Consider the following 24,729-nt stretch of genomic DNA (forward strand, 5'->3'; position numbering starts at 1 on the left):
TGATAATTTTTCTCCCCTTGTTTTAGAAAAACAGAAGAAAACATGCTTCTCCTTCTCCTTCTCTTCTTCCTTCTCCTCCTCCTCCTCCTTCTTCTCCTTCTTCTTCTTCTCCTTTTCCTTTTCTTCTTCCTTCTCTTCCACCTACTCCTCCTCTTCTGCTTTTTTGAGAAAAGGTTTCTCTGTGTAGCCCTGCCTGCCCTGGAACTTGCTCTGTAGACCAGGCTGGCCTTAAATTCACAGAGATGTACTTGCCTCTGCCTCCCAAGTGCTGGGATTAAAGGTGTGCACCACTTGATTAGAACATAAATATATATATATATATACATATATATATTTAACATGCATTTTTAAAAGCATCATGTTTTTCATACTTCCCAATAACTTCTAGAAGTAACATAAATCAGAGACTGACATTATCCTTAATTGTTAACTAAATACCTCATAGGTAGGACATAGCATAACTCATCCAATCATTTCCCAGATTCTTTACTGGGGGGGGGGGGATTCCCCCTGTGTCCAGTTTTCTACCCCTCCCACCACCAAAAAACAAAGAAAGAAAGAAAGAAAGAAAGAAAGAAAGAAAGAAAGAAAGAAAGAAAGAAATCTCCCATAAACTTCTTTTTAAAAATACTTGAATATTGCTGTCCTTTTATTTCTCTGGGACAGCTTCCCAGGAACGGGATTAGCATGTCAAAGGGGACGTTTGGTTTCAATTTAATAGGCTTTGCCAGATGACTTTCCCCAGTGACCAGGCAGTATCTGGGAATACCCTTTTCTCTACATTTCTGCCAGCTATTGACACCATTTCTCTTTCCTGTCCCTGTCAGTAGGAAGGATGCACTGTGATGATACCTTGTTGCAACATTCCGTTGTTGTCTAATCAATTTATTTCCCTTTGTGTGTGTGTGATGGGGTGTCAGATCCCCACCCAGGAGCTGCAGTTAGGTGGTTGTAAGGTGACCCACATGGGTGCTGGGAACCAAACCAAGGTCCCCTTAACCCCTGAGGCATCTCTCCAGCCCCTCGGTTGTGTTTTTCTGAGTACTGTTGAATTTGAGTTTCTTTTCCTAAGTGGGTTAGCCATTTGGGGTTTGCTCTTCTGTAAACAACCCATTTGGCTTGGTCAGGTCAATCTGTAAAAGCTCTTTAAATAGCGTGCATTTGGCTTTGGGCTTCCATCTTGGGGGGGGGGTCAGCGAAGGCTGCCAAGGGTCACATCTTGATTCCGCCCCACTGCCCATGTGACCTCAGCAACTTATTTAATCTTGTCATGCCTCAGTTTCCTCATCTGTGGAATCACCACTGCCGTTGCCACCGTGATCCCTATTTGGCCGCATTGCTGGGGTAACTGCAGAATACACGCAGAGTAAATAGACAGTTGCCTGGGGCACGGTAACAGCAGATGTTGGCAGCTGTTATTTATATTGCAAATATTTTTTCAGCTCCACCATTTGAATTGGCTTTATTTATGGTGTCCTTTGTCACACAAAACAGTTGAATGTTTACGCAGTCAAATAGATCCATTTTCACTCTCATAGCCTCAGAGTTCCCAGGCTTGAGTAAGGTCTGCCCCATGTCCTTCATGACAAATCTCCCTCTTGGAAAGTCAGAAGTATATGACTACTCCCTACGTTGGCATGCGCCATGCTCTGACCTCCTTGGCCTGTTTCCTGTATGTATGTCCATGTTTCTTGTATGTTCACGGTGTTTCTCACCCCAGCTCTGCGGGCTTTCCATACCAAGTGAGTCTCCAGTTCTTTTTGGACATTGTTATGATTTGAATCTGAATTGTCCCCAACAGATTCCAGTTTTGAACGTTTCATCCCCGCCTGGTAGAACTATTTAGGAGGAAGCACAAACACAAGCACGTGGGAACAGGCCTTGGATGGTTATCCTTGGCCGCTGGTCCCTGCCGTGCTGCTGGTTCATCACGGCGTAAACAGCCTCCATCACCCACCCCGGCTGCCCTGAACTGAGGCAGCGTGACGCACTGAAACCCTGAACCCAAAATCAATCTGCCCTCCCTTAATTTGTGCCTCAGTTCTCTTTCTGCTTGGTTGCTGTGATAAGACGCCATGACCAAAAGCAACTTAAAGAAGGATGGGTTCGAGGTGGAGGCTGGGGGTGGGGGTGGGGGCGCGGAGAAGAAACCATCGTGGCAGGGCAGGCATGGCAACCAGCGGGAAAGGCATGATGACTGGAGCAGCAAAACCACTGAGCACATTTTCGCCCCAACACAGGAAGCAGAGCGAAAGAACAGGAAGTAGGGTGGGGCCGTAAACCCTCCGATCCCGCCCCTCAAGATCCCACCTTCTAAAGGTTCCCTAACCTCCCCAGATAGTCCTACCCACCGGGGATCAAGTGTTCAAATAGATGAACCTGTGCGGGACATTGCTCATTCACACCACACCCGGTGTTTCTGTCCGGATTGAGAATTCCCCAGCCAGGCATGGTGGCACACACCTCAAGTTCCAACATGCCGGAGGCAGATTTCTGTGATCTTGGGGGTCTACATAGCAAGTGCCAGGCAATCTAGTCTACTATAGCAAGTTGCAGGCCAGGGTTGATTAGTGATTCAGGAAGACACTTGAGTTACATTTACTGTTCCTGTTTCCTTGTTTTGAGACAGGTTCTCAAGTAGCCCAGGATAACTTTTTTTGTTTTTTGTTTTCCAGATACAGTGTCTTCGTGTAGGCTGGGTTTCCTGGAACTTGCTCTGTCCACTAGGCTGGCCTGGAACTCAGAGGTCCACCTGCCTCTTCCTCTCGAGTGCTAAGATTAAAGGCGTGCGCCACCACCACTGCCCAGCTCACGGGTGCTACTTTATCCTCCTCCAAGTCCCTCCCAAATGCTAGGATTACAGATGTGCACTACCACACCTGGTTTTATGCCGTTCTGGAGATAGTGCCCAGAGCTTTGTGCATGTTAGACAAACACTGTACCAATTGAGCTGCAAACCCAGCCTGTGTTTTTGTGTTTGTTTTATACAAGGGACAACTTGCCTTTGGTCCTGTGGGATTAACAGGCCACTGCCCTGTGTAGGACTTCCGGTGTGTGTGTGTGTGTGTGTGTGTGTATGACCACGTCTGTAGTAGTCTATCCTCAGCACCCTAGTGATGCAGCAGCCTCAATTCCACAAGTAGGTTGAAAGCTAGGGATGAGATGCCACTGAAGTTCTAGAGGTCTCATCTAGGGGTAGAGTGCTTGACTAGCTATAAGGCCCTGAGTTTGATACCCAGTACCACAATCAATCAATCAATCAATCAATCAACCAATCAATCAATAATTGTCATTGGCAGCCAGGTGTGTTACCACATGCCTTTAATCCAACACTCAGGAGGCAGAGGCTAGCCTGGTCTATATATTGTGAGTTCTAGACCAGCCAAGGCTATATAAGAGACCCCGTCTCAAAAAAAAAAAAAATCAAATCAAATCAAATAAAAATGTCATTGAAGCTAGGATGCCCTGATGTTGGTTTCTGAAGTGTCTGACACGGGATCTTACACTACAGGTGCCAGTGGGTAAAAGCCCAAGATGGGGTGAAATATTCTCCCACGCAGGTGTCTGTCCCTGTGCCACCAGAGAATTATAGCAGCGGGAACATCATGGCGGCGGCAGGGTAGTGCGGCAGGTGTGGTGGGAGCCCTTTGGTTTAGATTTCAGGACTCGGATTGGTGTTGTTCTCCATGTTAGAGATACCAGCATGGGAACCTGATTTTCTAACAGTAGCTCTGGACAAGGAGCCCTGTGTATGAATGGCGTGAGAACCTCTTAGACGTGTCCTTGGATTAATAGTCAAAGCTAGAGGGCTTCCTGGGGAGGTGAACCAGGCACAGCAGAGCCATGACTAAATGCTCTTTGTGAGCCTTAATTTCCCTGAAGATAGTCTTCCAGAGTCTGTCAGCATCTCTCTCCCTCCCTCCTCCCTCCATCCTTCCTCCACCCCTCCTTCCCCTTCCTTTCTTTCTGCTTGTTTATTTCGTTATTTCGTTACTATTTTACATGTATGAATAAGCGTTTATCTGGCCTTTATGAATGTGTACCATGTGCTTAAATGCCTTACAGCCAGACTTTGGGCGGCTGTGAGTGGCCTGAGGGCCGCTGGAGCCGCAAACCCAGGTCTTCTTCGAGAGCGGCACTTTCGCTTACCCGCCATCTCTCCGGCTCCACTTGTTTTCCTTCTTCTTTTTTAAGGCGTCCAAAGGTTTGTTTGGGGGTGTTGGTGTTGTTTTGGTTTTTTTGAGACAGGGTTTCTCTGTGTGGCCCCTGCTGTCCTGGAACTCTCTCTGTGGACCAGGCTGGCCTGGAACTCAGAGATCCACTTGCCTCTGCCTCCCGAGTGTGCCCTGTTGCTCAAAAGGGTTTTAAAAGGACGTTTATGATAGATCATTAGGATATGTGGGTGTTGGGGATGGTCGGGAGAGTTTTCAGGTGAGAGAGAGTCCTGCAGTCTGGGGAGGTGCTCGGAGCCCACTGCATCCTGCATCCTAGGACGGGTTTGATCTTAGCAACCGTTACTCAGCCATTTAGAGGACAACATGGTGCATCCGTATGGCAGTTTCATCTGCCTGTTTCTCCGGAACCTTTAAACAAGCGCATTGCATGTTTTGATGAAAAAAATTTTTTCTCTTGAAATTAAAAATTAAAGAAAATGCCTCAAGAATTGTGAAATGGAAGAGATCTGTGGTGCAAAATCCAAGGAGGGGAGAATTGCTTCAACCGTGCACGACCTCTGTGCGCATGCTCCTGGGTGGCTTCCCCCATCTAGCCCAGCAGCGTGTTCAATGACCGGGAGGTTACCCAAAGAAAGCTCCGTCAGTCGGGATTTTACGGGCACGGTTGCTTGCACTGCCGGCCTCAACAGTAGGTAGGACCAAACAAGAAGCAGGTCCTGCAAGCTGTTCACTGTCCACCGTGTGTACAGTGGTACTCAGACGCTGAGACTGGGAGTTGGTGCCCTAGGATAACCTGAGGTACAAAGGAGGAGACAGCTCTGTCTACCCATCATCATCCCGGATGCTCAAGGCCACACAGAGCTCTAGCAGGAACCAGTGACAGAGGCGAGTGTCCATTTCCCATGGCGTCTCTTCCTTTCTCCTTTACCCCAGTAAAACGAGAACTTCTTGGCACTTTCTCTTCTCTCTTCTTCTTTATTTTCGCTCACATTCCCTCACGGGCTGTGAGAGACATCCATTTCCCACCCTACTCTCTGGGGCTTGGCTGAGAGAATGGCATTTTGCACAGTTTCCCTGACAGAAGGATTTGAAATCCTCTTTTGCAAGCGTCTGATACAAACCTGCTTAGATTTTTTTTCCCTCTAGACTGAGTTTCTCTGTGCAGCTCTGACCGTCCTGGAACTTGTTCCTTAAACTAGGCTGGACTCGAACTCATAGAGATCCACCTGTCTCTGCCTCCCAAGCGCTGGGGTTAAAGATGTATGCCATCAACGCCTGACTCTGTTTAGATTTAAAATGTTGGGAACACACGTGTCCAAAACACCGTTTCTCTCCTTCTCTTGCATATTTGTTTCCATTTACTGAGACGAGGTCTTCCCGGGTATCCCAGACTGGCTGGAATCACAGGTACCTGACTCCACCACTCCCGGCCCTCTTGGATTGTCTTTTTAGGTTCAGGGTGGTTGCTAAGTCTATTCTCAAGTACTTTCATCAGATGATGCCCTGGGGGATACAGCTAGATTCTTGGCTACCCTTTTTTGGCTTACTCTTGATTCTTTAGGGTGTTAAAACTACACAGGGGATGCTCAGTTGCAGTGTGAGTGCATTTTGCCTTCCATTTCTTTCCTGTAATTTTTCTTTCTTTAAAAAAACAAAGCGAGGGCTGGAGAGATGGCTCAGTGGTTAAGAGCACTGATTGCTCTTCCGAAGGTCCTGAGTTCAAATCCCAGCAACCACATGGTGGCTCACAACCATCCGTAATGAGATCTGATGCCCTCTTCTGGTGTCTGAAGACAACTACCGTGTGCTTAGATATAATAATAATAATAATAATAATAATAATAATAATAATCCCAAAAGACATTTCTTTTGAGACAGGATCTCTCTATGTAGCTCTGACTGCTCTGAACTCAATATGTAGCTTAGGCTATCCTCTAATTCCATCTGCCTCTGCTTCTCAAGTGTTAGGACTAGAGGGATACACCACCACACTGGCTATTTTTTTTTTTTTTTTTTTTTTTAGATATCATGATCATGAGGATGGCCTTGCTAACTTAAAAAAAAAAAAAGTCAGGTGGTGGCGGTGGGCAACTTGAATCCCAGCACTTGGGAGTCAGAAGCCAGCCTGGTCTACAGAGTGAATTTCAGGACAGCCGAAGGGGCTGGGAGAGATGGCTCAGTGGTTAAGAGCACCGACTGCTCTTCCGAAGGTCCTGAGTTCAAATCCTGGTAACCACATGGTGGCTCACAATCATCTGTAATGAGTTCTGATGCCCTCTTCTGGTGTTTGAAGACAGCTACAGTGTACTTACATATGATAAATAAATAAATCTTAAACAAAACAAAACAAAACAAAAACAAACTTGTCAGGACAGCCAAAGCTACACAGAGAAACCCTGTCTCAAAACAAACAACAAAAAAGAACAAAACAAAAGCAAAAAAAAAAAAACTTTTTAAATTCAAATTTATGTGTATGCGTATGTCGTGCCTGTTTGTATATCTGTGTACTATGTGCATGCCTGGTGCCCTGGAAGGCCAGAGAGTTTCAGATCCCCTGGAGCTGAAGTTCCAGATGGTTGTACCATTGAAATGTGGGTGCTAGGGGTCAAACCAGAATCCTCTGGTTGAATAACCAGAGCTCTTAACCGGGAGTCATCTCTCCAGGCCTAGGCTTGCCACTTCCTGAGCCTCCTGTCTCTACTCACAGGCTGTGACTGTGGGATGTGCTGTCAAGCTTGGCTATCTATCCCTAATTTCTATTATTAGCATGTTTTGTCTTTTCCTCTTCCCCCCTCTTTTGTGTTCCATAGCAAGACTGTAGCAGGTAGGTAGGTAGATAGATAGATAGATACATACATACATACATATGTACATACATACATACATGCATACATACTTACATAGATACATACATAAATGGGTTAATTGATAATAAATAGGTAGGTAGATAAACACACACACAGAGACACACATATAGTTGCTTGAGGTCTTGAGTTCCCTGGAGCTGGAGTTATGGGCAGATGTGACCTACCTAACTTGTGGGTGCTGGGAACTGAACTCCAGTCCTCTGCAAGAGCAGTAAGCCCTCTAAACTGCCAGGCCATCTTCAACATCCAGTTTTAGTTTATTTCATCTTAGTTTTTAAATCCTGACTGAAATATCAGATCTGCCTGCCTCTGCCTCCCAGGCGCTGGGATGAAAGGTGTGCGCCACCTGGCTATCTTCTTCTTTTTTTTTTTTTAACTTAAACAAATATCTGAGTGTGTTCGTATGTGGCGGTCAGATAACAACTTGCAGGGAAACACTGTCTCTTCCTATCTCATGTGTCTGGGGACTCCACACAAGTTGTCAGCCTTGGTGGCAAGTACCTTTGTCCACTGAGCCATCTTGCTGGTTGACTGAGGTGTTTTTTTTTTTTTTTTAAGTTGCATTTTAATGGACTTTTGCGGATTGATTTCCATTATCAAACAAGGTAGATGGGCAGATAGGGGAAGCACTTGGGGTATGTTTGCCTATGAAAAGCCAATATGTTCCTAAGGTGATTCTGCTTTCCCTAATGTTGAATTTCTCTGTTGTCCAGCCTAGCCAGGCCCCCCCCCCCTTTTCTTTTTGGCAAATTCTGTTCAGATTTATAACTGATAAATTGGTTCTTAAGCAAACACATATGGTGTTCCGTCCTGGAGCCACTAACCTGACCCCACAGAAGGCTGATAATCAGATTTCACCTCTGTCACCCAGGGCTTTTGTACAGAGCAGTTCAGCCCAGGCAGCATCAGCGACAGACATTTATCTCCTTGCAGTTCTGAGTGTCATGGCTTGGATCAGAACTGGATCCCGTTGGCGCAAACATTTCCTTCCTGTCCCCCAGCTGGTGACACTATGTTGGGAGGCTGTGACCGCTTTAGGAGGTGGGCCCCATCTGTCAGAAGTCAGGCAGTCATGTGGGGGAATGTTATACCTGCCCACTTCCGGTCTGGCTCTCTGCTTCCTGACACTCACCACGGCCACTGTCGCCATTTCAGTGAATGGACGTATTCTGCCATTTTCAGATCAGTGGCCAAGACAAAGCTCTCCTCTCCAGAGAGGAGATCTGTTAATATTGATTACAGGGATATGAACGCAAGGCAGGGACCAGCATGATGGCCCACACTTAGAATTCCAGAAAGCATTTTAGAGGCGGAAGCAGGAGCAGAGGCTGAAAGTTTGATACCATTCTGTGTTTCATAGCAAGACTGTAGTAGGTAGGTAGGTAGGTACATAGATGGGTTAGTTGTTAGTAAATAGGTAGGTAGATAAACACACACACACACACACACACACACACGCGCGCGCGCGCATACAGAGGAAGAGCATCTGCGTTCTGGGAAACAAACCCAGGTCCTCTGCCAAGAGCAACAAGTGCCCTAAACGCAGATAATGCTGACCCACCTGTCTACTTCTAGCTATCTACCCACCAGGTAGATGCAGGATTATGTTGTTTTGATTGTTTTAAATTTAGATAATAATAATAATAAAAACAGTTTTATGTAGCCCAGGCTATCCTCAAACTGGCTATGTAGCTGAGGATAGTCTTTGTACTCCCGATCCTCCTGCTTTCACTCCTGGAACACTCAGATTATAAATGTGTGCGCCACCATCCTGTTTATGTGGTGCTAGGGATCAATCCAGAGCTTTGTACATGCTGGCTGGTAGCTAGGCAGGCGCTCTATTAACTAAGCTGCATCCCAGCCTTGCTCTCTGTCTCTCTGTCTCTCTGTCTCTCTGTCTCTCTGTTTCTCTGTCTCTGTCTCTCTTTCTCTCTGTCTCTCTCTCTCTCTGGCTTATTGACTTTTTCATTTGTTTTTTGTTTTGTTCACGGCTCTCTATGCAGTCTTGGCTGTTCCTGGAGCCTCATAGATCAACCAGGCTAGCCTTGAAATCACAGAGATCTTCCCACCTCTGTCTCTTGAGTGCTGGGATTAAAGACACATGTCACCGCACTCACCCCAAAGATTTCTCTTTTTAATGATGTTTATATACATGAGCGTAAGTACCTGCAGAAGTTAGAGCTAGAATTATAAGCAGTATAGACTGCTGGATGTGGATGCTGGTTCACATTTAGGTCCTCTGCCAGAGCGGTAAATGCTGTTAACTACTGTCAACTCCAGTCCCTGTTTGTTTTGAGGCAAGTGTCTCCTGTAGCCCAGGCTGGCCTCATACTTTCCATGTAGCCCAGGCTGGCCCCATACTTTCCATGTAGCTCAGGCTGGCTTCATACCTTTCATGTAGCTCAGGCTGGCCTCATACCTTCCATGTAGCCCAGGCTGGCCTCATACTTTCCATGTAGCTCAGGCTGGCCTCATACCTTTCATGTAGCCCAGGCTGGCCTCATACCTTCCATGTAGCCCAGGCTGGCCTCATACCTTCCACATCACCAAGAATGACCTTCAATCACAGTCCTCCCGCCTCCATCTCCTCAATGCTGAGATGACAGGCTTTCCCACCTCGTCTCACAAGGGCTGTGCTTTTTGAGCCCTGCCCCCTGATCTCTGGTTGGCCATGCTCTCCTGGTTCTCCACAGGATTTTCCCGAGGAATGTCCATCCCAAGCAAGATGGCTCATCAGGTAAAGGCACTTTCTGACAAGGCTGAGATTCCGAGTTCAAGTCCTAGAACTCACATGGAGGAAAAAAAGAACTAACCCCTGAAACTTATTATCCTCTGACCTCCACATACACGCCGTGGCATGTGCACGCACGCACACGCACACGCACACGCACACACACACACACACACACACACACAAATGTAGAAAACAAAATTTTTGATAGAGTCTAATTAGGTAGCCCTGTCTGGTCTGGAACTCTCTAGACCAGGCTGGCCTTGAACTCACAGAGATTCATGTGATTCTGTCTCCTAGTGCTGGGATTAAAGACATGTGCTGCCAGGCTCTGCGAACCATTTTTTAGATCTATTTACTTTATATGTATGAGTGTTTTGGCTACACATGTATATACATGCACTGTGTGCATGCCTGGTGCCCACAGTGATCACAAGAGGCTGTCAGATGCCTTCCCTGAATGTTGAGTTGCAAGTTGATATAAGTGACCATGTGGGTGCTGGAAGTCATGCTGGGTCGTCTAACAAGAGCAAGAACTGCTCTAAACCACGGAGTGACTCTACCTCTCATTTCCTTAAAGGATTTATGTTACTTTTAATAGTGTGTGAGTCTGTGTGCAGGTAAGTACACATGTGTGCAGATGTTCTTGGAGGCCAGAAGAGGGCCGTAGTAAAGTATCCTGTAATCCTAACACACTTGGAACCCGGTAGACGTTGTGTACCACCACATGGGTGCTGGAAACCCCACTCAGGCCCTGTACAAGAGCAGCCTGCACTCCTAACCTCTGAGTCATTTCTCCAGACCAGAAGGGGAAACAAACATTTTAAGAAGGGGGAAAGAAATCAAATGCACTGAGAACCTTTTATGAGGAGGAGCAAGGTCATCCAAGAGTCAGCTTTGGAGATGGGAACCAGCCGTTCTAGAACATCCTCTAAGTTCTAGCTAGGCACTGCGCCAGGCAGCCTGGAAGGGCCTGAGGCTCTAATAGTTGGGAGCCTGGGAAGTTCTAAAAAAAAAATCCTGGACCCCCTCACGTGGGTCAAGGCTTGCAGCCTGTTTTCCAGGTCATGTTATGTGTCCACCTGTCATTTCATAAGAGCTCAGACCGTGAAGATGCTTATGTTTGCTCTCCTGGTTTATCATTGACCAGGAATGGTTTTAAACAGGTGACACAAACCCCCTGTGCTTCCATTGACTTCTCTATGAAACAGGGAAGAGCAACTTCCCTGTAACGGCACCACTTAGGGAGCCGTCGCTCTAGGATGAAACGGAACTGGCTGTGTGAGCCCGGCATGGAATCCATCAGCTGCCAGAGAGCAAATCTCAGGTTTGATAGGTAACCCGGGGTTATCAAACGCTGCCACCGCCGCCACTGACATAAGTAAGACCCTCCCCGTTTTGCCACCAACCAAATGTCACATGTTTTGCAAATGCTGAGAAGAAACCAGCTGCTTTTCAACCTGGTGACGTCAACAGAAGAGCTCAATTTCTCCTCTTTGCTGACTCGCTTGGACGATGTCAGGTGCTGTTTCCAGTGTAAACTCTCATCCGGGTGTGGCCAGGGCTCCGGGTGAATCAATATTTGTTGAGAGCCTGAAGGGCCTCTTTTTTTTTTTTTTTTTCGTACACAGGGCCATGGGATTGTAGACCTTAGGTCAGGCTCTGATGATAGCAATGCCCCATGTCAGCCCCTCCACCCCGCAAAGAGACAGAATGCAGCCAAATGTTACAGTTGGACCCGAAGAGAATCCGGCACTGGTTATGAAATCGTCATGTTCCTTTGGTCATCGAAGACAAAACAAGGACAGAAGTTACAGAACTTCTTTGTTTCTGTCTGTCTGTTTGTCTTTTGTGTGTATGTGGGTGAATGCATGTGTGTGTGCTGGTGCATGTGTGTGTGCTGGTGCATGTGTGTGTGCTGGTGTGTGTGTGTGTGCTGGTGTATGTGTGTGCTGGTGTATGTGTGTGCTGGTGTGTGTGTGTGTTGGTGTGTGTGTGTGTGCTGGTGTGTGTGTGTGTGCTGGTGTGTGTGTGTACTGGTGTGTATGTGTGCTGGTGTGTATGTGTGCTAGTGTATGTGTGTGCTGGTGTGTGTGTCCTGGTGTGTGTGTGTGCTGGTGTGTGTGTGTGCTGGTGTGTGTGTGTGCTGGTGTGTGTGTGTGCTGGTGTGTATGTGTGCTAGTGTATGTGTGTGCTGGTGTGTATGTGTGCTAGTGTATGTGTGTGCTGGTGTGTATGTGTCCTGGTGTGTGTGTGTGTGCTGGTGTGTGTGTGTGCTGGTGTGTGTGTGTGCTGGTGTGTATGTGTGCTGGTATATGTGTGTGCTGGTGTGTATGTGTGCTAGTGTATGTGTGTGCTGGTGTGTGTGTCTTGGTGTGTGTGTGCTGCTGTGTGTGTGTGCTGGTGTGTGTGTGTGTGTGTGTGCTGGTGTATGTGTGTGCTGGTGTATGAGTGTGCTGGGGCGTGTGTGTTGGTGTGTGTGTGCTGGTGTGTGTGTGTGCTGGTGTATGTGTGTGCTTCTGTGTGTGTGTGCTGGTGTGTGTGTGCAGGGACACATGCAAGCCAGAGCTCAAGCTTGGGTATTACTCCTCAGAAGCCAGAAGCCACCCATCGTGTGTGTGTGTGTGTGTGTGAAGTGGACATGAGTGCCTCTGAGCACAGGCACAGGTCAGACGACAACTGGTAGCAGCTGGCTTTCTCCTTCCTCTAGGTAGGATCTAGAGATCGAACTCAGGTCTCCCAGCTTAGTGGCAAGTACCTTTACCTGCTGAGCCATCTTGCCTGTCTGTAACTTTAATTTTTTTCCAAACCTTACTTTTTAAAAAGATTTATTTATTTATTTATTTATTTATTCATTGATTTGTTTATTATATGTAAGTACACTGTTGCTGTCTTCAGACACCCCAGAAGAGGGCATCAGATCTCATTACAGATGGTTGTGAGCCACTGTGTGGTTTCTGGGATTTGAACTCTGGGCCTTCGAAAGAGCCGTCAGTGCTCTTAACCACTGAACCATCTTTCCAGCCCCCAAATCTTATTTTTAATGATGATTCTTAAACGCTTTAACCTCCCTTGTAGCCTACCACCCACCAGAGGTAGTGGAAAAGAAATGAAACGGGGGGAAGTGGACCTGTTTTAAAAGGTTCTTTGGAGCAACTGCCATCTGTGTTGTCTGGAAATCGGCAGTTCAGTTCACAGGTTAGCAGCAGCAGCTCGATCCACTCACAAACACCTCGAGGATACACCAGCAGTCTAGCTTGGTAGAGTCGGGTTAGCAACAGCAGTGACAGGACCTAGCAGAGACAGCCAGACCTTAGCCTCGGCTTGAATCAGCAGGAGGGACCGACAGAAATACCAGGAGAAGTGCTTGGCTGTGCCTCTCTCAGCGAAGAAAAGATCAGTGAAGACTCGAGACCCACAAGCCTTGCACAGCTAGCTGTACCAGCAAGCCAAGCTCTGTCTCTGTCATTCCGTGGAGTCCTAGTTATACCCTCCAAACATCTCGTGTCCTTCACATGTTTTACTCTCAGCACAGGTCTCACCTCAGTATGTTCATAAAATCAGCCCAAGTCCTCAGAAGTGGCAACAAACTGCAGCACACCACCAGAAGTTTTTTGGTGCAGCTTCTATGGAGTCTCAACAAACGTAGCTCAAGTATGCAGTGTAAGGCAGACCGATACATTCGTGTCATAAGCAAAGAATCCTTCATCACATGTCCTTTCACGTGCTTGCTTTAGCAGAACATCCTCTCTCCTGTGTCTGCTTCAGCCAAATGTTCCTTCATGAGTCTGCCTGAGCCTTTCACACCTTAACAAAACGTTCCTTCACGTGTTTGCCCCAGCAAAACGCCATCCGACCGACTTTCCAAAGAACTCTAGAGTTTCCACTCCACCAGTCCTCACCTTGTTTTCTGAGACAGGGNTGCTGGTGTGTGTGTGCTGGTGAGTGTGTGTGCTGGTGTGTGTGTGTGCTGGTGCGTGTGTGTGCTGGTGTATGTGTGTGCTGGTGTGTGTGTGTTGGTGTGTGTGTGTGCTGGTGTGTGTGTGTGCTGGTGTGTGTGTGTGCTAGTGTATGTGTGTGCTAGTGTGTGTGTGCTAGTGTATGTGTGTGCTGGTGTATGTGTGTGCTGGTGTGTGTGTGTGTGTGTTGGTGTGTGTGTGTGTGCTGGTGTGTGTATGTGTCCTGGTGTGTGTGTGTGTGTGTGTGCTGGTGTGTATGTGTGCTGGTGTTTATGTGTGCTAGTGTATGTGTGTGCTGGTGTGTATGTGTGCTGGTGTGTATGTGTGCTGGTGTGTATGTGTCCTGGTGTGTGTGTGTGCTGGTGTGTGTGTGTGCTGGTGTGTGTGTGCTGGTGTATGTGTGTGCTGGTGTATGTGTGTGCTGGTGTGTGTGTGTGCTGGTGTGTGTGTGTGCTGGTGTGTGTGTGTGCTGGTGTGTGTGTGTGCTGGTGTGTGTGTGTGCTGGTGTGTATGTGTGCTAGTGTATGTGTGTGCTGGTGTGTATGTGTGCTAGTGTATGTGTGTGCTGGTGTGTATGTGTCCTGGTGTGTGTGTGTGTGCTGGTGTGTGTGTGTGCTGGTGTGTGTGTGTGCTGGTGTGTATGTGTGCTGGTATATGTGTGTGCTGGTGTGTATGTGTGCTAGTGTATGTGTGTGCTGGTGTGTGTGTCTTGGTGTGTGTGTGCTGCTGTGTGTGTGTGCTGGTGTGTGTGTGTGTGTGTGTGCTGGTGTATGTGTGTGCTGGTGTATGAGTGTGCTGGGGCGTGTGTGTTGGTGTGTGTGTGCTGGTGTGTGTGTGTGCTGGTGTATGTGTGTGCTTCTGTGTGTGTGTGCTGGTGTGTGTGTGCAGGGACACATGCAAGCCAGAGCTCAAGCTTGGGTATTACTCCTCAGAAGCCAGAAGCCACCCATCGTGTGTGTGTGTGTGTGTGTGAAGTGGACATGAGTGCCTCTGAGCACAGGCACAGGTCAGACGACAACTGGTAGCAGCTGGCTTTCTCCTTCCTCTAGGTAGGATCTAGAGATCGAACTCAGGTCTCCCAGCTTAGTGGCAAGTACCTTTACCTGCTGAGCCATCTTGCCTGTCTGTAACTTTAATTTTTTTCCAAACCTTACTTTTTAAAAAGATTTATTTATTTATTTATTTATTTATTCATTGATTTGTTTATTATATGTAAGTACACTGTTGCTGTCTTCAGACACCCCAGAAGAGGGCATCAGATCTCATTACAGATGGTTGTGAGCCACTGTGTGGTTTCTGGGATTTGAACTCTGGGCCTTCGAAAGAGCCGTCAGTGCTCTTAACCACTGAACCATCTTTCCAGCCCCCAAATCTTATTTTTAATGATGATTCTTAAACGCTTTAACCTCCCTTGTAGCCTACCACCCACCAGAGGTAGTGGAAAAGAAATGAAACGGGGGGAAGTGGACCTGTTTTAAAAGGTTCTTTGGAGCAACTGCCATCTGTGTTGTCTGGAAATCGGCAGTTCAGTTCACAGGTTAGCAGCAGCAGCTCGATCCACTCACAAACACCTCGAGGATACACCAGCAGTCTAGCTTGGTAGAGTCGGGTTAGCAACAGCAGTGACAGGACCTAGCAGAGACAGCCAGACCTTAGCCTCGGCTTGAATCAGCAGGAGGGACCGACAGAAATACCAGGAGAAGTGCTTGGCTGTGCCTCTCTCAGCGAAGAAAAGATCAGTGAAGACTCGAGACCCACAAGCCTTGCACAGCTAGCTGTACCAGCAAGCCAAGCTCTGTCTCTGTCATTCCGTGGAGTCCTAGTTATACCCTCCAAACATCTCGTGTCCTTCACATGTTTTACTCTCAGCACAGGTCTCACCTCAGTATGTTCATAAAATCAGCCCAAGTCCTCAGAAGTGGCAACAAACTGCAGCACACCACCAGAAGTTTTTTGGTGCAGCTTCTATGGAGTCTCAACAAACGTAGCTCAAGTATGCAGTGTAAGGCAGACCGATACATTCGTGTCATAAGCAAAGAATCCTTCATCACATGTCCTTTCACGTGCTTGCTTTAGCAGAACATCCTCTCTCCTGTGTCTGCTTCAGCCAAATGTTCCTTCATGAGTCTGCCTGAGCCTTTCACACCTTAACAAAACGTTCCTTCACGTGTTTGCCCCAGCAAAACGCCATCCGACCGACTTTCCAAAGAACTCTAGAGTTTCCACTCCACCAGTCCTCACCTTGTTTTCTGAGACAGGGTCTTTCTTTTGGTCTGGAGCTGGAAAGGAGGCAAGTCTAGCTGGCCAGCCAGCCCCATGGGTCTGTCTGTCGTCACCTCCCCAGCGCTGTGATGACAAGTGAGTGCCACCATGCCCAACCTTTTAGCTGAGTCGGGTAACCAAACTTGTGCCCTCATGTCTGCATGGCAAGCATTTTACCAACTGAGATGCCTCCTCTCCCTTCTGAGTCCCAACCTTATTAAGCAATGTACACCACTACAAAGACCTTCTTCATTCTCCAGGAAGGACTTCTCCAGGCATTTGACCACGGGTCACAGGTGAATGAATGGGTCTGGGCTGGCAAGATGTAAATTGCTCCCATAGGTTGGTGGATATAATTGGTAGAAACAGTTTTATAGCACAGCTGACACGGCACAGTTTTTCCAGGGAGTTGAGGTGGGCTGGGCTAGAAGCTGGTGACGTGCAGATTGCCCTGAATCCTGACCCGAGGAACACATGGCAGAGAGCGTGTCTTTGTGCACACTAGTAAAAAAAAAAAAACCAAAAACCAAAAACCAAAAACAAAACAAAAAAAACCCTGTTTCTGCTGCAGTGGAGACCAAGGTTGGTCCAGAGCCACCTCATTCTTCTGAGATCTCTGGGCCAGTGAGTCAAAGCACAAAGTGTCCTTCAGTGTCTGGGACCCCCTTGTGTTCTCTCGCCACTTGGCAGCTACACTCAGGGGCCATCAGGACCATCCACTTCTGCCACTGCCTCTCCTAGATTATAGGATCTTGCCCAGCATGCTTTGCACCTCTCATGACCCCCAGGACCACAGCTTGGAATAGCTGAAGCTGAGATCACCTCTGTTGGCAGGGAGGAGGCATCTCCCCTACTGTTCCTGGTGAAAATATAAAAATGAAGACTAGGAATGTAGTTCTGGTAGAGCATTTGCCTCAAACTCCTGAACTACTAGGATGGATGTCCAGCACCACAATAAATAAATGTGCAAACCAAAAACACACACACACACACACACACACACATCTGTGAATGGCCAGTGCTACTTTGGGCTTTTAAATTTATTTGTTTATTTTATGTATGTGAGTACACTGTCGCTGTCCTCAGACACACCAGAAGAGGGCATCAGATCCCATTACAGATGGTTGTGAGCCACATTACAGATGGTTGTGAGCCACCATGTGGTTGCTGGGAATTGAACTCTGAACCTCTGGAAAGGCAGCTAGGGCTCTAACCGCTGAGCACTCCAGCTCTGGACTTTTTTTTTTTTTTAATTTGAACTAATCATTGTTGTGTAAGATGTGAGTGTGTGTGTGTGTGTGTGTGTGTGTGTGTGTGTGTGTGTGTGTGTGTGATGGAGCACTTTTGTGCTTAGGGACAAGCTCAGGGAGTCCGTTCTCTTATTCCTCTGTGTTGAAGAAGGCTTTCTTGTTTCTGGCCGATGACCCTCTCTGCCTTTCATCTCTGCAGGAGTGTTGCAATGACTGCTGCACACCACCACCTCCAGCTCTTTTATGTGGGCTCTAGGGCTTGAACTCGGGTCGTCGGGCTGGCGCAGCAAGCCCTTTTACGGGCTGAGCCATCTCACTGGCCCCTTCATGGCAGTTTCTAAGCATTGATTTGGAATCAGTAGTTTCTCCTGTGTGAAAATCCGACTTGTCTGACGTGTCCACAGGCTGAGTCACAGTCATGGCTAAGAGTGAGGTGATGGACCCTGTACTGGCTTGGAATTGCCCAAGCCAAGTTTCTATTTCTTTAAATAGGGATTCACCATGTGTCCCTAAACGCACTGTGGAGTCAAGGCAGGCCTTGAACTCACGATCCTTCCGCCTGACCTTGTGAGTGCTGGCACTGCAGACGTTTTGCTATCACATCCTAGCCTGGTTAACTTTTCTTCATCTTCTCTGACATATCCTTCCTCTCTCTACTTTTAATTTCTTGCGCAAGCTAACCCAAAGTGGCAGGGATTTCCCGAAACCGTGTCAAGAGATGTCTGCTTGCCTCAGATAAGACATCTTGGACAGGTGACAAAACAATTCTAATTCCACTCGAGTCAAGCCCCGTGAACCAGTGGGTTTCTTGAGGTTACTCTCAGGAACCTGGCTAAACAAAAGGCAGCTGCATCACTGGGAAGCCCACCCCAGCATGGCTGACATCTTATACAACTGTATCTCTGTAGCACCAAGCACAACTTGGTGGCAGTTCTACTGAAGAGCTTTTCCTCTAACAGCAAGTATTTGCTGCTTAGAGAGCCTCAGGGTTAGCCCTCTGGGGCTTGTCATTTTCTTCTGAGCTCCTTGAGCGTCTTCCGTCCGAGGTAATGTTTCCAGAGGCGGGGAGGCCCTGGCTACACAGTAAGAATATATTGGAGTTCTTTGTAGCCCGGGGACCCTTGTATTAACTCATTATAACAGGCACCGCTCTCCTGTTACTATAACAACAACAACAACAACAACAAAAACAAGTGGACGTGTATGCTGAGGTCAGGAGTTGATGGAAGGTGGCTTCCCCAATAGCCTTTCTTTCTTTTTGATACAAAATCTTTCATCAAACCTGGGGTTATCAGTTCTGCTAGGCCAGGTGTCCAATAAGCTCTAGTGATTTCCCCTCCCCAACTATCCTCCCTCCCCTGCTGTCTTAGCCCTCTCAGCCTTAAGGGTACAGATGTGTGCTGCTGTGTCTAGCTTTTTGTTTGCTTGTTTTCTTTGATTTGGTTTCTGGAGTGTTTTGTTTTGTTTCTGTTTCCCCCCCCCCCCTGTGGCNGAGTCACACTATGCATGGTGTTGGCTGACCTGGAACTGTCTATGTAGACCAGGCTGGCCTCAGCTTCCTGAGATTCAGCCTCCCAAGTGCTGAGATGTAAGATGTGTGCCGCCATGCCTCGTTCTGTGTGCCAGGCACTTGACCACCTAAAGCCATTTTCCCAGCCCCTGACTTTTGTTTTTGTGTTTGATTTGAGGCAGGGGTCTTCCTGTAGTCATCAGATTGGCCCCAAATTCCCAGGCTTCAGCCACCCTCCTCTCTCAGCCTCCCAAGTAGACTGCAAACCTGTTCTGGAGGGAGAGCCTTGTTCCACCGTGAAGATATCACCAATTTGAAGCAAAAGCTGGGCCAGCCGGAGCTGACCCAAATCCCTTGGTGTTGATAAACGGTAAATCCCTGTAACTTTGCCAACACTGCTACTGTCTGAGGCACCCTGACGAACTGGTTTCTTAAGTCACTGATTACAGAAGCAAAGTCAGGGGTGTGAGGGTGAGGGGTTGGAGGCCCCTGGACAGGTCATCAGTGTGGGCAGCTGGCACTTGTCAACCGTGAATCCCACACAGCACCAGATCACATTCAGGAAGTGTTTTGAGTGTTAAACCTAGCCACAGTTGAAGGGCCAGGGGGTGTTGTCCTTAAAATCCTGGATGCTGTTCAGAGTCCCCCACTCTAAGAAAGGTCCCAGAGCGGGGTTGGGGATCGTCTAATAAATCTGAAAGGATGGAGAGTTCCTGACATCAGGAGTGGGTCATAGTCTCCAACCCCTGGCTTCTGGTTCTAGGCTTAGAGGATGATCTGTCCACATTTGGATGAGGTTGTTGGGATTACCAAAGAGGACGTCTCTCTTTACAGAGTTCAGAGTAATTGGAATGTGCAGCTCCTAGAACTCTCATGCTCCCAAAGGAAAAGCAGCTGCAAGACAGGTTTAGAGGGCATAAAAGAAAATACAGACAGACATAGATTATTGTAACATGGGTAACCGGGGCCAGCTAGGTGCCTCAGAGGGTGAAAGCAATTGGCCGCAAACAGAGCTGAGTTTGATCCCCAGAACCGGAGTGAAACTAAAAGGAGAGACTTGACCCTACAAACTTGTCCTCTGACCTCCATATGTAAACAGTGGTGTTAGGCACACCATTCACAGAAGGACAACAATACATAAAAACTTAAAATTAAAAAAACACTATTATAATTGCCCTTCCAATCTGAGCCTACACACACAGGCATTCATACACTGGGTTCCAGGATACCCACAGGGCCACAATCCCAGCATGCTCTAATCCCTTGTATAAATTCAACAATATTTGCATAGATGGTGTCGATGGGTGGGATGCTTGTCTAGAGTATATGAAGCCCTGGTTTTGATTCCTAGAACCACATAAACCGGGCATGGTGGTGCATACATGCCTGTAATCTCAGCAGGCAGGGAGTGGAGGGTTGTTTCTACAAGCCAAGTAGCAGAGGGATCGCTGTCAATCACAGGGGTTAGCGCAAGATGAGGCAAGCTGGTGCTAGGAGCCAAACTCGGCCAATACCTTGATGCTGGGTAAATGTCCTCCAAAACTTAATAATATATTTCTATTTTGTTTGTTTGTTTGTTTTTGTTTTTCAAGACAGGGTTTCTCTGTATAGCCCTGGCTGTCCTGGAACTCACTCTGTAGACCAGGCTGGCCTGGAACTCAGAAATCCACCTGCTTCTGCCTCCCAAGTGCTGGGATTAAAGGCATGCACTGCCACTGCCCGGCAATTTCTATTCTTCTAAGTCTCTCAGTTTGTGATTCTTTGTTAAGGCAGCCCTTAGGAGACTAACTCACACCCAACACATTCCTCGTTACCTCAGGACCTTTGCTCTCACTCCCCTCCCTGCGCCACCCCCCCACCCCCCAGCCCAGAGGTCTTCATAGCTTGCTCTGTCTAGTTAATCCTGGCTCAACTCAATATCACTTCCTCCTGGAGGCCCTCCCAGCCATCCCCGCCCTAGCCACCCTCTCTGTTCTCATAGTCACACCTGGCTGGTTTCACAACACCCGTTGCTTTTCATCCATGATCTTTCCTTCATTCCTGCCTGCCTCCCTGCCTTGAATTTGGGTTCAATGTGACGAAGACCATCTATCTGCTTAACTCTGGCCGTATTGCCACCACCCAGAATGGTGTCTGGCACACAGTTGCTGTTCAACACATGAAAACCAAACAAATGAATATCAACTGTTAACTTCGATCGATCAAGGACCAGGAGTTTCACCACCAGGTTCCCCGTGATTCATCCGAGCTGGGGAAATCCCTGTTTGGCTCCAAGCTTCTGTCTGCCGCCTTCCAGAAGAAGGCAAACCCTGCTTTTAAATTCCCACTTGTAGGAGCCGAAGGTAATAGAGACAGAAAACTGGGAACACTTGAACTAGGAGACGCTCCATCTGTCTGTCCCTGGTTTCTTGCCATCTACCGAGGGCTGAGAAATCACAGTATCTGAATTCTTAATCTGCATCCAGCTCGGGAGGGAAAAAAAAATAAGCCTCATCTTGCCAAAGGATCTAGGAGGGACAGAAACTGGAAATGAAAGTACAACAGAAACTTCTTGTTTCTCAACTGGCACGACGCAACCTGGTACATCTCCTTTCTGGCTCTAAACTGGGAACTGAAACCATTCCATAGGAAGCTCCTCTTCCTTCTCCTAGGGGTGGGAAAAAAAAGCCCACTCTGGTCTGATTCTCTTTTTAATATACAGCTATTAATAGCAATGCTCACCAAACTGCAAAGGGAAAAAACTCCGCTGTAAACTTTTCGGTATAGCCTTTCAAACCTAACTAACTTACATATTCCCCACCGGTGCCGTTCCCCTTGGCTATCTCAAGACAGGGCTCTTCTGCACCCTTCTGTGTTTTTGCAGTACACTAGATCTTCCTGCTAGGATACAGTTCATAACCCAGGTCTTAAGTAAGAAGACCGTTTCTGTGAACCCTAACCCAGACAAAATGCTGCAGCAGCCTGTGTCTCCTGTCGAAATTTATTGAAATGGTAGATGTTAAAGTACAGAAACCCAAGCAATGAACCCGCCCCCCCCCAACCATGGACACAGTTGAATTCCTTTTGATAAGAAACGCGGGGACAGAGGAGGGAAGCCACTGTTTCCCCAAAGCCTTTTAAAGCTCAGCTGAATTTTTTACTGTTTCTCTCCAGCACTGAGTTCAGTCCCTCCTGGGGCTATCCCCCTCTTACCACCATTGGAGACTCGGAGAACAATCAAATCTTTTGCATCTCCTCCCCTCTTTAGCATTTCTGCTAAAGTCTGGCTGAAAGGTAAACTGGTCCCACCGAACACAAGTGACCAACTGGCTTGTCAGTGACATCTGGGTAGAAATCCCCTCCAGTTTCGTGGATCCCCTTGTCCCCACTGGGGCCCACGGACAGGCTAAGTAGGACCCTAGGACGAAGAGCCATCTGTGACTTTGAGCAGAACTGAGGTGTGTCTGGGTGCATCTGGGGCTCAAACTCTGCAGGACTCTGTCTTCTTCAGTCCTGTAAGCTTAGGAGGCTGAGAAGTTCCCACTGTCTGAAAACTCCGCTTTCTGTTCCTCTGAGATTTTCTATGGCTGCTCCTTGCAACCAAAACTGCTCACTGCACCACGCCGTTTTCTCTAAATTCGATTCTCCGAATCTAGAAGTTCCAAGAAAGCGTAAGCCAAGTCTGAAGATGTTACCCTGTTCAACAAATGGCCAAATCGCCTCTCCAGAGAGCACAGGCCTGAGTGGCAATCTCCCTTCTTGTCATTATAACTTAACGAGATGTGGAAGCCAGATAAGGGGGGCTGCCTGGCTCACTGGGGTCAGCCATTAGCGCCCCTGGAATACTTCTGGTTGTGCTGGGGTCCCCTGTGAGCTCCACACTAGTGCTTCGGTTATTATCGGGTTCACCCAATGTTTTCTTTCGAAGGCAGCGGTTGATACATGTGGAGAAGAAGTTGGGGAAAGATGGACTGGAGAAATAGTAGACCACAGGGTCCAGCATGCTGTTCATGTAGGTAAAGCTAAGGGTGGTGAAGAAAGCCAGGTCCACCGAGGAGTAGATGTCACAGTTGCGCACGTTATATTTGTAGAGAAGCCAGAAGATGCGGATGCGCACAGCCACACTGGGTAGGAAGCAAATGATGAATACAATAGCCACCACCATGATGAAGTTGATGGCCCTCTTGATCTTGGCATGTCTGTCCATCTGTCTCTGCCTCAGGCTCCAGATGATCCTGCCTGAGCAGAACAAGATGATGGCCAGGGGCAAGAAGAATTCCAAGAGGAACATGGCATCGTGCCACCTGAAGTTGTAACAGATGCTGAAGCTGCTACACAGATATGCCTCGCCATTTTTGGTCATCATGTTTGTATAGAGGAGGTGGACCGTCAGGCCGATGGTGAGACCCCACAAGAAGCAAGAGATGATGGCCGCCGTCCGGTTGGAGATCTTGTTCAAGAAGTGGTGTGGATGGACCACCCGGAAGTAGCGGTCCACAGCCACCACGGTGAGGAAGATGATGCTGCCCTGTCGGTTCATGGCCAACATGAAGAGCATCACACGGCAGGGGATGTCTCCGAACCTCCAGTCCCAGTTATGGACATAGTTGTCTGTCAGGAACGGCAGGCAGATGATCAGGAGAAAGTCAGCCACGGCCAAGTTGAACAAGAAAATCCGGCTGGATTTCCAGGACTTGAGGTGGAAACAGAAAATCCACAAGGCAAGGCCATTGCCCAGGAGTCCAAACACAAATTCCAGCCCCAACACCGGTGGCAAGACCTTGGCGATGTTTTCATCTCGGAACACACAGCAGTTCTTGCCGTTTATCACTAGAAAATGGTCTGACTTGCTCATGAGTGGATCTGGCCGGTCCAGCCTCAGAGTGCCTCACCTAGCGAAGGCTCAAGGCAAGTGTGTGTCTGTGTGGTGAACCTGTGGTTCAGCCCTCGGCTTTATGTCATGTCAGGGTGTTGAAAGAGATGACTGAATGGTTACCAGGAAACTACGAAATCATTTAAAAAAAAAAAAAAGGCTAGCAAGGCTCTTATGCAATTTACTGTTTGCATAAACAAGTAATAAAAAAAAAAGTCCCCTGGGCAGACGGGAACCCAGAAATTTTTCTAAACGTAAAGGATAAGTTTAGGCAAGCCGACTCTCAGAGGTGGACAAGTCAGATCTGAGGGCATTCCTTCTGAAGGCTGCAGGCATGCACACTGGCTAGGTGATTGGCCTCAGAGAATCCATTCACTGCCGTTTACTTAGCTGACAATAATTAATAAATTAACAAGGGCAGTAACCATGCACCATACTAAAGGAACAGTCAGGCTTTCCAGGAGCAGTAAGAGTTCGTGTGAAATTCTACTATGCATTGGTAATGTGGATACGGTTTCCTCTGTCTGTCTGTCTGTGTGTCTGTCTGTCTGTCTGTCTGTCTCTCTGTGTCTCCCCCACATCCTTGTTTTCTTTCTAGGATTTATTTTTATTTTTGCATGCCTGTCTGTGTGGCTGTGTACATACAACAACAGCCCCAGAGGCTGTTGGATACCCTGGAGCTAGAGTTATAAGACAGTTGTGAGCCACCCCAATGTGGGGATAGGGAGCCGAACGCAGGTCGTCTGCAGGAGCAGCGGGTGCTCCTAACCTCCAACTCAGTTCTCTAGCGCCGTGCTCTTTTTCCTTTCTTCCTTCCTCTCAGATAGATGTCTCCTCTCGCTACGTCTCCCAAGCTGGCTTCTCCACATCTTCCTGCTTCTGCTTCCCAAGTGCTGGGATTGCAGACCCAGCGCCTGGGTGTGTGGTATTCGTAGAAATAGCTCTGATTTCAAGCCTCAAGAGGGTGCAGAAAGATTTCTTTTCTCTCTCTCTCTCTTTTTTTTAAGTGTGATTAAGTGTCATCCTACAGAGTATCTACCATTGACTATCTACTTTGAGTTTGAAATTAGAAATTGGAAATTTGCCAGGCGGTGGTGGTGCATACCTTTAATCCCAGTACTCG

The 24,729-nt window shown here is 47.7% G+C and overlaps 1 protein-coding gene across 1 annotated transcript; it reads right to left on the bottom strand.

Moving 5' to 3' along the window:
- Positions 1-21,726: 21,726 nt before the first annotated feature.
- Positions 21,727-23,660, bottom strand: LOC110295351 (hydroxycarboxylic acid receptor 2). The gene has a single exon (XM_021163872.1). It carries the CDS (start codon positions 23,586-23,588, stop codon positions 22,506-22,508), a length of 1,083 nt encoding a protein of 360 aa, XP_021019531.1. The 5' UTR covers positions 23,589-23,660; the 3' UTR covers positions 21,727-22,505.
- Between the last annotated feature and the right edge of the window lie 1,069 nt (positions 23,661-24,729).

Source organism: Mus caroli, chromosome 5, assembly GCF_900094665.2.
Source record: "Mus caroli chromosome 5, CAROLI_EIJ_v1.1, whole genome shotgun sequence".
NCBI lineage: Eukaryota > Metazoa > Chordata > Mammalia > Rodentia > Muridae > Mus > Mus caroli.

Excerpts from the sequence above, each read along its gene's own strand:
- LOC110295351 (XM_021163872.1), bottom strand. The coding sequence starts at position 23,588 with ATGAGCAAGTCAGACCATTTTCTAGTGATAAACGGCAAGAACTGCTGT.